The 15,333-nt window shown below is 43.4% G+C and overlaps 1 protein-coding gene across 3 annotated transcripts in view; it reads right to left on the bottom strand.

The window, feature by feature from the left end:
* Positions 1 to 15,333, bottom strand: part of RSBN1L (round spermatid basic protein 1 like) — a 95,111-nt gene that overhangs the window by 63,009 nt on the left and 16,769 nt on the right. For all 3 annotated transcript variants that reach the window (XM_077836048.1, XM_077836057.1, XM_077836066.1), the window contains exon 2: positions 9,181 to 9,297. In XM_077836048.1, coding sequence (XP_077692174.1) covers positions 9,181 to 9,297 — 117 coding nt within the window. The remainder of the gene's footprint in view (positions 1 to 9,180; positions 9,298 to 15,333) is intronic.

The following is a 15,333-nucleotide window of genomic DNA, read 5'->3' as shown; positions in this document are numbered from 1 at the left end:
CGGTGGAGGCTGACAGCTTGCGAACCCCCATGTAATAACCTCACGACCCCAAGGGGTCCCAACCCCCAGTTTAAGAACCCCTGGGTTAGTTAATCCTTCACCAATCACTAGAAAGGACTGTCTGTTCAGTGTTGGAGGCAGCAATTATACCAATATATATATTTAACCCCCAAGATTACTAAAACTGCAATATTAGCAACAATCCCTATTTCTTTCCATACTAATATAAGCATGACAGGAAATGAAAGTGAGTATATACAAAGTTTTAATCATGTGCTGGAGTGATTACCCCATTTATGCACAGTTCGGAGATAACTGCAACTATATATTTCCCCTCAGGCCTTACAAGAAGGCTTAGGGCTACTGTTGCTATGTGAGGTTTGGGGTCAAGGAAGCACTTGCTGGCAGCATGACCCTTAACAGGACCAGAGAGAGGTCCTCTCATCTTAAAGACGCTCAAGAAGTATTGGAACAACAAAGCAGGGTAGGAATTAGTTTACTTTCTCTAAAAAGAAAAGGAGTACTTGTGGCACCTTAGAGACCATCGGATGCATGCAATCAAATAAATTGGTTAGTCTCTAAGGTGCCACAAGTACTCCTTTTCTTTTTGCGAATACAGACTAACACTGCTGTTACTCTGAAATCTACTTTCTCTGACCTCCACACCTGGGGGCAGGAGAGGGACAGACAAAAGAGAAGCAAAGTGCTGGATGAAATCCCTCACCAGATCTGGAATGGAAAGCAGTGGAGATCCCCACACACCATCTCCCATCTACAGAACACAGCAAAGAGAAGTAGTGGGCCTGGAGATCAGAGGCATCCCTTGACCTCTCCTTGGGAACAAGGAGAAGCACTGGGGCAAGGAAGGTGGGAACACCTCCCCACACAGAGAATATGAGCTGAGCAAAGAGGAAGTAGCACAGACAGGAAGGGAGACAGAACACAGCTCCTATTCCCCTGCATGAAAGACCCTTAAAATACACCAACTGGAGTGCAGAAGTAGTTTTGTTATTTTTTTAAAAGGAATTAAAGTTGCTGGGCATGCTACTAAGAGGCTGCACTATTAGAAAACTGGGTACTTTAGTCTTCTTTAATCTTTCAAATTGACAGCTTCCCTTTAAGAAAGGAAAAAAATTTTAAAGCTCCCTGCATTCTACACTGGTCTTATTCTTCACTAAAGTTACCATTAGAAACAGTTTAACAATGCAGAACAAGTTTTGGTTTTTGTTTTTTTTTTTTTTACACTACATACACAGGACTGATGTTAGTTTTAATCAAGCATTGTACTTCACTTTTACCCTGAAAGAAAGTCTTGTACTTTACTTAGCAGCCCAAGTTCCTGTATGGAAGATCATTCAACCCCACTATAATCATATGGGTCACTATCTTACTACATATAAAAAAGGCAACATTAAAAAGAAAGTTACTTAGGTTGCAAAATCAAATTGTTGAAATTTAGAAATGCCAAATTTAAGATTGTGTTCAGGATTAATCCTGGCCCTCTTGTGTGCCCTTACAATGAACTGAATGAGACAGGGATCCTGTGGTAAAAAATAGCGTATGATCATGTAACTAAACACTGCATCATAATGCATATTATGCACAATGGGGTCAAATCAATGTTGCACAGACAATCTTAAATCAAACATTTCTTAACTTTTCAAGTTAAGTGTTCTTTAAGTTGATTTTTTACTTCCAAGAGAGCAAGTAAGAGTGCCACTAGGGCATAGTGCATGAGCAGTTTGATGGAGATTACACAGCAACCTAAAGCCAATTACATTCCCATATCAATTCTGTTTTACTATTCTGAATCAAAGCAAGATAAACAGTGAAACTATAAAAGGCTTAGATTCCAAGTTAAAGTTTATTTTTACTTAAAAAATTCAAATTTCAAACATGGAGAAAGTAGGGTCCACTCAAGGATGCGCCACTGGCACTCGCTGCCTTGAACACACATCAAAAAGCTAAAAGGTATGTGCTCACTGAAGAGTCAACTTGGATGACCAGCACCCAGGTTAGTTTAGCTCAGGTATAAGCAGACACACTGCAAACCATTGCCAAGTTAGTGTCCTCACTGGTGCTGCACTCACCGATGTGTGTTGCTAGGACACCTGAAGGCATCTCTCATTGTTCTTTACGCTGTAGAAAAACTCAGCCACTCTATGCTTTCTTCCCAGTGAGTTGTGGTAAAATCTGTATGTCCTTCCTGGCACACAGCGAGGAGAGGGGAGAATTGTTGAAAGGTTTTGGAGGATTATCAGGACACAAGTGATGCCCCTTCTGTTGTGAGGACACAGGCTACTAGTTAACAGAGTGAAAGCAGCACTGAGCTCTAGCCTACACCCCCAGCTAGGCCAGCTATCCTGGGCTGAAAGCACCACTAAAGTTGGGTGAGGTTTGAGTGGGAGGACAGAATGCGGGTTAGGAAAAACACCTGACTTACTGAGTTAACTGTTTCAGAGTAGCAGCCGTGTTAGTCTGTATTTGCAAAAAGAAAAGGAGTACTTGTGGCACCTTATAGACTAACAAATTTATTTGCGCATAAGCTTTTGTGAGCTACAGAGTTAACTGTGTAGTCGAGACATATCCTATCAGACCAAAGGACAGTGCCATTTGTGTTAAAGTTGCTTTTGTAAAAAGATGGGATGGGGGAGTGTAGTGGTATGGTCACCTGCTCCCAGCCCAAAGGGGCTAAAAGCCAGCCCTTGGAGAGGGCCAGGGCAGGGAGCCTTAGGCTGTGTTGATTGGGAGGCAGCCTCAGCTGTGGCCACGCCCCAAACAGAGTCAGATGACCCTATAAAGGGGCTGCTGGGCTGAAGCTCAAGAGACTCTCTCTAGCTTCTGAGAGGGAGGGACCTGGCTGCAGGGACCTAAGCAGAGTACCTAGACTGGAGCAGGGCTCGGGAAGGCCCTGAGGAGCTGGGGAGCTCCAGCCAGGAAAGCCCCAGGCCGCGGCCTAGTATTAGGTCCAACAGGTACTGGGGTTGCAGGGGACAGACCAAGGTTAGACAGAGACACCAGGTCCAAACCCAACCTTGCCTGTGATGAGTGGCTTATACCGCAGTCTGCCCCAGGGTGCGGGGCTAGCAGCTCACTGGCAGTAGTCTACGACTGAGGCGAGGCAGGAATGGGGGCCCCTGCCCCCGACACCTCTCCCACAACAGATTAGAACAATGAAAGCATCTTACTGCCAGGGGGCAGCACCCCAGCATACAAGGGGCACCGGCTCTGGGAGGGACACGGAGGCCCAGCATAAGCAGAGGGCACTCCAAGGCTAGAAGTGGAACTAATTCCCAGGACACCAGCAGGAGGTGCTGCAGGGTGAGTCCTGCATGCTTACAGGGAGAAACAGGCCTAAAGCAACCCAAGAGGATTTGTGGGGTCTGGAAGGACTGAAAGAAGGGAGGAGGAGAAAATTACTGTCAATCTTCTCCTGTCTAGAAGGATAGGCCTTCTGCCTAAAAATAAATTTTATGCTTTAATCATGTAAATCACTGTACAAATAAGTTTCTACAGGCTTCTCTACACAGGGATTTTAAACTGGATCCAAATAGAGTTAGTCCAGTTTGAAAATGCTTGCATACACACGACAACCCATCACTCTACACTTACTCTTTGTTTATCAGGAACTCTGGAGTCCCTTGGCAAAGTGGACTAGGTTTGCTTAGAACTGAATTAGTTCAGTCTTTTGTTCATGTGCATGAATTGCTGTGCACCACTTTTTTGCATGCTTCCATTGGCTATCCCACAGTGCTTTGCAGGTCGACCATTACTGATCTGTCCATTTACTTGTGTGTCCTCCCTGCTCTGGTGTCAAGTTTCCAGGATGACCCTTCCCTCCCTTTAAAAGATTGTGTAAAGACAGATTTTGCCCATTTGCTCCTTGATCCTAGTATATCGTTATTCTGGTGATACAACTGCAATAGTCCCACAACATGCTTTGCACAGTTGCTTGGACCTTTGCCAAGTCTCTGGATCTCACTGACATTTGGGAAGAAGGGTCAGTTCGTGAAACTCTTGTGGCCAACCACAAGACTAAGGATCTTCTCAGCGACACTGCAAAGCATGTCTGTGAGGTGTCAAGACTGGGACGCCAACCAGTGCCAGACAAAGAGCAAGCAGCTGAGGAGAAAGTATATTAAAATGAGGGATAAAAGGAGACAGTCTCCCTTCAACACGAAGGATGACCAGCTAGACCTATCAGAGGATGAGCAGGATGATGCTGGAGAAGAGCTGCCCCCTGACAGCCAGGATCTTTTGAGACTCAGGACCATCTGGAAAGACAGTCTCCATCCTGCACTGCAACAATTGCTGTTCTACACTGGATGATCTTGAGTTCCAACCTGAAACCCAGGCAGGGGACAAGATATCACATCCTCTAGAGGGAATTTCAGCATGTAAGTACCTATCTTTACAATTCATTATTATTGTTGGTGGATGTGAGCTAAGAACCTCTCCCTTCCCCTACCCCCTTTTACATGCTTCAAAATGGCACCAACCAGCATGGCATAGTCGCAGTCTGCTCAACACCTCTCCCACAACAGATTTGAATAACTAAAGCATTTTGTGCAAAATTCAACAGCTTATTGAGACAGTGCTCACAGGAAAAGAAATCTGTTTAGTTTTCTTAGTTTACCTGATGCACAAGTGCACGCTGCATCCCTGGTCAAGGCACAAACAATACTGCTCCACACTGAAGTTCAATGCCCTGTAATGCACACTGTAGCGGACAGTCATTGTAGGACCCTATCTATTCTTCTCTACACACTCTCAGTCTTAAGCTCTGCTAGATCTCCTCTGCAGACATGGAGAAATAGCTCGATTGTGTTTCACACATTAAGAATAGCCACATGCCCGTGCCGCCCAGTGTAGCTTGCAAGCCCCTTCCACTCCTACAGTGCATCTGTGGGGTTGGAGATAAATCATCCTGGTAAATAACTTCACAGCCTATCTTGCTGGTCTGCCTTTTGCCTTTTTGAATAAGACCATTTTCTACCTCCTAGTCATCCACCTCTGCATGATGTCATTGAAAATGAGGACATCCTAGATGTAGAGGGAATTACAATCCAGCTCACCTCCCAAGAACCCCATAGCCCACTCTTTAAACCTATGACACCATAACAGCACTTCCAGCATGAAAACAAAACTGCAAACAAACCTGGAGCCACCCTCACCCCTAACAGCACAGAAGCAGACAGTGCACTGAAATCCAAATACACTCTGACCACTCAGATCTCTGAATTTCTTCCAAGGATGGGAAGAGTCAAGGCAAGATCACAGACATGCTTAAATCATGATTCTCATTGTTCATAGCCCAAACAAAATAAGCTAAGGTTCCCCCTACCCCCACCGCCACAGCACCTGCAACAGCCAGACAATCAAGGACAATGTTTCTATATCTACTACTCACAGGCTGGCCAATCTGGAGGGGGAGAAAGACGACGACTAGGGACAACATGTTTTCAGAATTCATTCCAGAGTCAGAGGAAAGCCAGGCTGGCTGAGAGATGGAGGCTTTACAAGAATAATCAAAAGGACAAAGAAATGCACTTATTTCAGGAGATCATGGCAGAGGCCAAGAACAGAATCACCATGCTCAAAGAGAGCATGGAACAAGCAGATGCAGAAGCAACTCATGGACACTCTCCTGAGCCAGAACGCCCTTCTGCAAAACATGCTCTTGATAGGCCAACAGGCCCTGCATTCCCATAATTTGGGACCCAGCCATGTCCTTCAGCCCTTGCACACTGCTGTCCATTGGGACCAGCAGCAACTCCTAACCTCTTCATCCCCACAGCAGTGCTCCCAGAAGCTGTGATCATTCACGACAGATCCAACTTCTGGGCACAAGGAACACTAGCACTTGGGAGTCCAGCTCTTTTAAACCTTGCAATGACCCTGATAAGTTTGAGCAGAGGTACTCAGCCCCAAAATCCAAGCTAAGGCTTATAGTCACTTATCTCCCTCACCAAATTGTGGTATCTGAAATGTTCTTACTGTTGCACTTTGAGTTCTGTTTGCACTGTTGCAGTAATTAAACATGTGTACAGTTGGTTAATATTGTATTTAGAAACATTTAACTAACCAAAGAGATTTTTCCTTTGGTTTCATTAAAATTTCATAATAACCATTTACAATACAGCCTGAATCATCACTACATTTAAAACAAAGAATCCTTGAAATAAAGTTGAAATAATTCACAGCATTTTACAAGAGCACATAAGGAAAGTTAAACTTCAAAACATGCACACAATGTTCCCCAGTACTCACATCTGCATCTCACCACCCACCCCATCCCTCCAGGCTAACATGTTCAGGCATGTGACTCAAAATACAAAAAACAGTAGGCATCCCTGACAGCATTCCTATGGGTGTTTATGTTCTCTGTGGAATCCCTACTGTCTGCTCAGACCTCAGAGCAAGTCTCCACACCCCAGTCTCCCATCCATCAGTAAGGCTTTCCTCTGTCTCTCTCAACTATTCTCCAAAAACAAAACATGCAATTATAACAGTTGGAACATCTTTTTCGGCTGCTTCCAACCTATTCCACAAACAGCAACATCTTCCTTTCAAATGGCCAAATGCACACTTGACCACCAACCAGCAACTACTCAGGTGATAATTAAAACATTCCTTTCTTCTGTCCAAGCAGCTCACATATGGCTTCAATAGCCAAGGCATCCGGGGATAAGCCAGATCTCCCAGAATAACTGGACCAACCTCCATACCATTAATGTCCACATTACTCTTGGGGGGCACACAGTTCTTCCTCCATTAATTTAAATAGGACTGAGTTCTGAAAGATCCAAGCATCATGGATCCTTTTAGACCACCCTACATTTATGTCTGTAAACCTGCCACGGTGGTCCACCATTTCCTGCAGCGCCACGAAGAAACAATCTTCTCTCTCTGTTTATAAATGCTGCACCACAGCAGGTGGGAGGGAAGGGATTGGGGGGAAATGATGGGGCAATTGATGGAATCCATATGCCCAATTCAGTTTAGGAACTTCATGCATGCAAAGCATCAATCACCTCTGAGCATTACTAAGCTTCCTGAACTGGTTAGACAGCACCTTAATGGCATAGCAGACCTGCATGAGAATGGTGCCAGCAGTTGGATTTCCCCACACTGAATTGGTTGGCTACAGACTGGTAATGTTCTGGAGTGGCCAACTTCCAGATGGCAATGCCAACCTGTTTCTCCACAGATATGGGGCAGTGCACATTGGTATGCTGTCCCTGAAGCTCCTGGGTCAGTTTTATACTGGTCTCAAAAAAGGTAATCCTTGCTGCTCTGAAGTCTTCTTGCCACTGCTGGTCATTTGCTCTGCAGAACCATCTTCTCCCACTAAGCCATGTTAGTTTTCCTGGCCCAAAAATGACAAAATGCTATGTAGATTATCCAAGGAACTGGTCCTCCTATCCAAACATCATGGCGGTCTCCAGTTCTACCACCTTGTCCTGCTGCCACCACTGCAGAATATCTTCCTGCTGCTAGAGGAGTGGTTATTGCTACCATAGAATATTTTCCTGCTCCCACATCAGCTTGGTAGTGTGACACACGAAGTCCAATACAGAATTGATCTAGCTCCATGTGCTGTAATACAACTGAAGCAGCCTGTGCATATTCACAGTTGTCAAAATTAGTGGATACTTTTGATCTGAATATATCTGTCTCAACACCCCATCTGCAAAATGTGGATAATGCCCCTCACCTCTCAGGGATTCTGTGCAGATAAATTAATGCTCGTAAGGAGTAGACACTGTTATGATGAGTGCCATAGAAAAGCCGATGAGGAAATTAATAATTCTGCTTTCAGAGCAGGTTTGAATAGTGTGCAGTAAAAAAGGCCTGGGGTGCCACATTGAACAATGAAGAAAACACAAAATATTGAATAGCTGCTCATTAAATGAACGCTGTCCATCCTGTGCACTGACTGACGCAGGGGTCCAGTAGGAAAACAAATGGAATCATGTAATTATAACACTATTATAATGCACAGACACATTGCATTATATCTAAAGGTCAAACAAACTTGGATTATTTCAGAGTGAAGTGAATTCCCAATAACTTGAGAATGGGCTTCTCTCTCCTCTTTACAGGCTAATAATCCTATAGCAATGACCCCAAAAACTATCATAATGCATAGGTACAAGGTGGCCAAATTAAGATTGCAGAGACCATCTTAATTCTAGGTTTCAGAGTAACAGCAGTGTTAGTCTGTATTTGCAAAAAGAAAAGGAGTACTTGTGGCACCTTAGAGACTAACCAATTTATTTGAGCATAAGCTTTCGTGAGCTACAGCTCACTTCATCGGATGCATACTGTGGAAACTGCAGAAGACATTATATACACAGAGACCATGAAACAATACCTCCTCCCACCCCACTCTCCTGCTAGTAATAGCCCATCCAAAGCGACCACTCTCTTTACAATGTGTATGATAACCAAGGTGGACCATTTCCAGCACAAATCCAGGTTCTCTCACCCCCCGCCCCCTTTTTTTGGGCTATTACCCGCAGGAGAGTTTGTGGGGGGGGGGGGGACGGAGGGTGAGAAAACCTGGATTTGTGCTGGAAATGGCCCAACTTGATTATCATACACATTGTAAGGATAGTGATCACTTTAGATAAGCTATTACCAGCAGGAGAGTGGGGTGAGAGGAGGTATTGTTTCATGGTCTCTGTGTATATAATGTCTTCTGCAGTTTCCACAGTATGCATTCGATGAAGTGAGCTGTAGCTCACGAAAGCTTATGCTCAAATAAATTGGTTAGTCTCTAAGGTGCCAAAGTACTCCTAATCTTAATTCTGGCATTTCCTAACTTGAGTTCTTGACCTTGCAGCCTAATGTTAGTTTCAGTAATATTTAGATACAAAAACCATAACAAAAGATGCAGCTATCTTAAATTATGTAATTTATAGCACTAGTATGATGTATAGGACATTTAAACTATGGTAACAGGGAGAACATACTTTTTTCCTGTTAATAGCACATATGACAAAAGCGGATTTTCAGTTTTCAATTTGTAAACTTTACACTGCCTCATTACAACCATCTGGAAAATGGGCTTTTAATTAAAACATGAAAAGTGTCACTAAAATTCAGCATTCACTGGAAATACATAATTTTAGACATTAACACATTACAGATGAATACTGTTTCGTTTGAACATACCTTTCTGCAATAATGTGACCTCTCCATTCTCTTTCTTGATCTCATTCATTATTTTATGTTTCTTCTTTTCTTTCTGCTTCTCTCTGTCCCTCTCTTTAATTTTGTCTTTGATTTGATCTGAAAGGAAAACATTTTAAGACTGAGCAGGAACAGAAGAGTTTCACATGAAATTGTCACATGTATGTTTCATACTACACAAACAAAGGCTCGAATCAGTTTGGGGAGGGAGTGGGAAAGGAAGAGATTTAAATCCACAGGACTTGGACAATCAAACATTTACAAGTATCTCATATCTGTTGTACAATACTGAAAGTCTAACTATGCTGAACTTCTGTTTTCTGGTTCTGTTGAACCAACTGTACACAACCTTTATATAATCTGGTACTGTATCAGTGGTTAAAACAGTTTATGCATATTCATCACAAGTCAGTACTTCTGCTATGTTTATATTTCATCGGCAAGTAGATTTGATTTCTTGAAGTTCACAGTTTCATTAAATATTTTGTCTATTTCTTATCCTCCAAAGAAATCCAAAAGAAAAAAAATTGGAATTTGCATTTTCCTACAGGCATGTCCACAACAGCAACTCTGCACCAAAACATCCTCTTAATATCCTAAACCTGAACACTCCATATTGCAAATGAAACTTTAAAAGGATACTTGAAAGGTTCGAGTTGTTTTTACATTTGTCACTACTGCTGACCCGTTTGAAACAAACACTCCAGCTAAATCTGGAGATGCAAGGTCTTTTAAATGGAATGCCCTGGTTGCAATGTAGCATAAACAGCAATCAGACGTTAGACTCAGATGGAAATGGAAGAGAAATATCAGGCCTCTCCTTTTGCAATATTGTATTGGAACAACAAGAAGTCTTTTTAAATGTTAAGCATCCCAAGCATTAGGGCTTCCACCACTTTGCAATCTTCACTTCTGGAGGAATTCTGCATCACTGCACATGTGCAGAATTCATGTTTGGTGCAGAATTCTACCTCCCTCCCCGCCCCCAGCAGAAAATATATGCTGCCCAAGTGCGGCAGTTCCAACTTTTCCCACCAGAGTCTGCTGTGGCACCAGACCAGCCAGCAGCATGAACACAGCTGGCGGTTCTGGTACCACAGCAGAATCTAATGGGTAAAAGGCGGAACAGCAGCACCTCTGGGGCAGAATGTATTTTCTGTGGGGGGAAAAAAAAGATTCTGTGCAATTCCCTCAGGAGGAGAAGTTCATCACTGCACCCTGCCCACAGAGCTAGGTTAAGACAGAGTGGGGCACACAGAGCTGCTGGTGGGGGGCACAGACTGGGGTTCAGAATGGCTGGGGGGGACAGAGTGGGGCATGGGCTCAGGAACTAGTGGGGTGACAGCCTTGAGCCAGGGGTTGAATGGGAGTGGGGATGTAAGGCCACATGGGGATGGGGGGGCAGCAGAGACCTCTGGGGATGAGGGGTTCGGGGACAGGGACAGATGTGTCTGTCTTAATGGGAGAGGCTTGGGGTCAGCCAGGTTCTGCATGGGGGAGGCTCCCCAACAATACCACCCCTACCCCTCAAAAAACCCATTCCATACTTCTCAAACCCACATGCAACAACCCTCCAAGTTCACCCCAGGCTCCTTTCCTCTCTCTCAGCTCCTCTGCTACCCTTGACTCCCCCAAGCCTTCGCACTGTTTCTGATGAGTGCAGGAAATACACAGTTCAATACTATAATTTAAATGAATAAAAAGTTCTGTATTAATATGCCTAGTAAGGAATCTATTTGTCCAAAAAAAAAAAAAAGAAAAAAATTTTTTTTTACCAGAATCTTTGTTTTGGTTTGTATTCTTACAGACATACTTGCTGACAGGTATTTTGAAATAAATTAACAAAATAATTGAAACTGGCATAATTCTATTGTGTTATTTTGACAAAAAATATGCAAAATCTTAAAATATTGTGCGCAGAATTTTTTGGTGCAGAATTTCCCCAGGAGTAAATCTTTGTGGGTTCATAATTATTGACACCATACCAGGCTTTTTAACCCCCTCAGAGGTCAGAGCGGAACCTGGTGTCACCACACTTAAGAAACCATGCATTTCAAAGCCAGAAGGTTTAGCCACTAACGCTGCCTCAACAGCATAGCAAGGAGGCAATTCTAATAGTCCTTTCTGGTGCTGAGGGTGATGCACACAGAGCAAAGGAAAAAAGTTAATTACTTTCCATTAATATTCTTGAGTGTTCTGCGCCAAAAAATTAAAAATTCTGCAGCAAAAAATATTTTAAAGTTCTGCAAATTTTATTTGTGAACTAAATGTGGAGGCTCCAGCATAGCATTGGGGAGCATAGGCCACTGGTTGCACAAAGGTGGGAGATCACTGTGCAGCTCCCCCCAGGACATGGACTCAGCAGTGAGGCTGAACCAAACCCTGACACAAGGACAAGTGCAAGAACTTGGCCTGCCCCAGAAACACCCCAGGGCCCTGCCCCTCGGTGCCAGGTGCATCAGGTGTGGGCGGGCAGGCTCAGCAAGGCAGGACCGAAGTGGGAAGGGGATTAGTGTGGGGGGATCCAGGTGTGGGTTGAGAGGGTTCTGTGTGGGGCAATCCGGGTGCAGGCGGCTCCGTGGGGGATCCAGGTGCGGGGGGATCTGGATACACAGGGGCTTGTTGGGGAGGGATTCTGGGTGCAATGGAAATGGGACTCTGAGGGGGTCCAGGCGATGGTTGGGGTTCAGCAGGGGTGCAGGGGAGATGCAGGGGAGAGTCCAGATGCAGCTTGTTGGGGCTCAGTGGGGTGGGAATCCGGGTGGCTTGTTGGAGTGGTCCAGGTGCAGGGAAAGTGGAGCTCATCAGAGGAGGGATTCTGAGTGTGGGGCTCGGCGGGAGGGTCTGGATGCACAGGGGTTGGGCAGATGGGGGAGCAGCTCCCTGTACAGGGATCCCCCGTTGCAGCTGAGGAATGCAGGAAACAGGGAGTTTGCAGAGCTTCCTTCAGCCAGGGGAGAAATCTGGAGATGGGTCTGACCTGGCCCTGGATGCCATGCAAGGGAAGAGGAAGTCCTGTCCCCCCCAGCCCAGCCAGGACTAGCAGCTGAGCCCGGTGCAGGATAGAAGCCACCAACCAGGTCTTTCCCAGTCCTGCCTCCTACCCAACACTGATTTACCTCTCTGCTGGCTGCCCTGGGCCCCTGAAATATACTGCTTGGGAGGGTTGCATGACTACTCTTGTGGCTTCCCTTTGCTTCCCAGTCAGCAAGTCATTTTTCTCTAGGAAAGCAAAGATCTGCAGTGAACGTAAATTCTGTGCATGCGCACTGCTGCAGAATTCCCCCAGAAGTACATGAAGCAGAGGAAACAATGCTGGGCAAGAGGTGCACCTCCGGAACCCTGGTTTCTTTGTCTTTGATTCCAACATACCAGAACAAAGGAACTGCATCAGATCCTGAGCCAAAAAAAGAAAAAAAACACTGAATGCCTAATTAAAGAAGTCAGCAGCACTGGAAATGATCTAGTCCAATAAATCCAATTCCAAGGACCTGGCAAGGTTCCTGACCCACCTATCATCACAGTTGTAAGGAAATGATGTAGTCTGTGTGCCATATCCCTTTTACAGATGCCCCCTTCAAACATTCAGGGGTAGGAGACATGAAAGTGCCAATCCAAGCCTTCTGGCACATCAAGAATGGGTATGTGAAGAGGCCCCTTGAAGAAGTACCACATTTTAAAGTGGACTCACATGGAAACTAGTTTTGGAGATATTTTAGGCTGCATTCCATATTCAACATATTGAATTCACATGAAATTCAAAGGAATTTTGAGGGAGATGCCAAAATTGAGATATGGCACACAGTTCACAATAAGAAAAGGAGTACTTGTGGCACCTTAGAGACTAACCAATTTAGCTCACGAAAGCTCATGCTCAAATAAATTGGTTAGTCTCTAAGGTGCCACAAGTACTCCTTTTCTTTTTGCGAATACAGACTAACACGGCTGTTACTCTGAAAACAGTTCACAATATAGTTAATTTAAGCTGATTTAAAACTTTAGAGAAACCAACTCAAGCACGACAGTACTTATGTAGAACATCAAAACATGAATAACTCCTTTACCAAGATAGATAAGAGCCAATACACAGCAAATTATGTTTAAAAAAATAAAAAGTAGTGCAATTAAATTTAAGATTAGTTTTAGCTCCTTTATTATTTTTAACCCTTTTGAAAAACAGACCACTAGAGAACTGCTGAAATTATGTGGTTCCACTTAGAAAAAGAAAAATAGTAAATGTTTTAGCTTGTATTTATAATTTGGAAGAATAAGCAAATTATAAGAATCTTCTACGATATATTTCAACCAGATGTTCATAGGGTAATCTAAAAATATATTGGTATAAGTGGACCAAATTCTGGCTGAAAAATCCAAGGCCAATAGCAGGAACCCAAGACAGACATTAGACCTTACTCTGCTTTACCTAGAAACCTGTAGAGAGACTGTTCTAGAAATCTTAAAGTAGCCACATATGGGCATTCAACCCCGAAGCTCAGAGGCTTGACCTTTATGTTACACAGAAACTGCATTCCACAACACATATGATTCATACTTTGCAGATGTATACGAAGTGAGGGTGGATGGGGCTAACAGCAGCCTGTATATAGATGGGTTTTATAGAGACAGACAACCATGTTAGGAACCTTTTGGTGTAGCTACATAACTTGACCTCTAATGTCAAAATAAACTGCTTTCAAATCATCATTTATTAAGTACCACAGAAGTACACTTTATACAGAATAGTTTAGCAGCAGAGATGACAGTCTGAAAGGATTTAAAATGCAAAAATAGGACACAAATAAAAACCTATACCCAATCTTGTTTTAAGCGATTTCTTGAAGGTGGAGACTGAGGGGGGTTGGTATGTTAGTGAAGTAATATTAAGCAAGATATTTATGGGGGGAAGGAAGGTGTGGTTTTTTGTTTTGTTTTTTTAAAGACATTCACCATACATTAAGGCTCAGAGTACACATATCCAGTCTAACACAACATAATTACATCTTGCAAAGGACAAAGACCATTGTCCACAAAACAACCAAATCACCAAATTTTCTCCCTACTTGAGAAAAATAGCACTTGGACCATCCTGAATGTCAGTAAGCTTGTGATTCATTAAATCTGAAGAGGGAGCAATCTCCAGAGCCAAAAACCCAACACCAGAAGTGTCCTGCCCCCACAACTGCCTCATGGCATTAAACATCTGAAGTTTTAGTTCAAGCACCTGGGCTGACCTCAGCTGATAAGGAGAAAGTTTCAGATAGCCAATAACCTAACCAGGGTGCATAAAAATCAGACTTTTTTTTTTTGATAAAATACTTTTTGCGGGGGAGGGGGAGAGAATCCTATCTAAAGATAGTTTTAATTAAGATATATCTTTGAGCTTTGATGTCTCATCATGGAATAGGGATTATAAATTCTAATTCCACAGTATGAAACAATATATTCATGTAATGTTTAAAAAAAGTTTTGTAAATGAGTTTCAATAGTTCATGGATTAGGGGACCCAATCTTATGGGGTTCCAGGGACTTGTGGATAGATTTAGTTTAATCTTTCTATCTACCCAATGGGACTCGGTATCTTCTAGACTGAGCACTATCAGAGATGCTTAGTTTTGCAGTTCTCAAACTGTGGATTAGTGTCTCCAGAGAACATTTGTTAACAGCAAAAATAAATAAATAATAATATTATACAGAGGTGAGAAATAACAGACGCCAACCCTATTGTCCCTCTGCAAATTTGTGTACACAGAGTCAATCCCTTACCTCTCTCAAAAAGTGCAAAAAGTTTCAAAAAGTTCAATGAATTAGAAGATTGTTGGGGCGGAATAGATCTGGAGAAAGAAGAAGTCTGGAGATAAATGTGAGAAGGGAGTGACAGGCAGTAGTAACAAAAGTGAAACTGTTTGAGCAGCATATTCCAGAAGTCTTGAGGTCTTTCTGAGTGTAGCCTTCATTGATTTGAGATCTACCATACTATTCTCACTAGAAGAAAAAACCTATAATGGCAGCAGGCTGTAAAAGAGACCCAGTTTGGGAATATTTTAATGAAGTTCCTCTACCTGTGGGTAAGATAGGCACGCGTGCAAAATGCAAACAGTGAAACAAAGAAATGCAAGGCCTGGTTGCCCAAAATAA

This window comes from Eretmochelys imbricata, chromosome 1 (assembly GCF_965152235.1).
Source record: "Eretmochelys imbricata isolate rEreImb1 chromosome 1, rEreImb1.hap1, whole genome shotgun sequence".
In the NCBI taxonomy this organism is placed as follows: Eukaryota; Metazoa; Chordata; order Testudines; family Cheloniidae; genus Eretmochelys; species Eretmochelys imbricata.
Note: the sequence above shows the minus strand (reverse complement) of the source record. Positions and strands in the feature narration are given on the sequence as shown.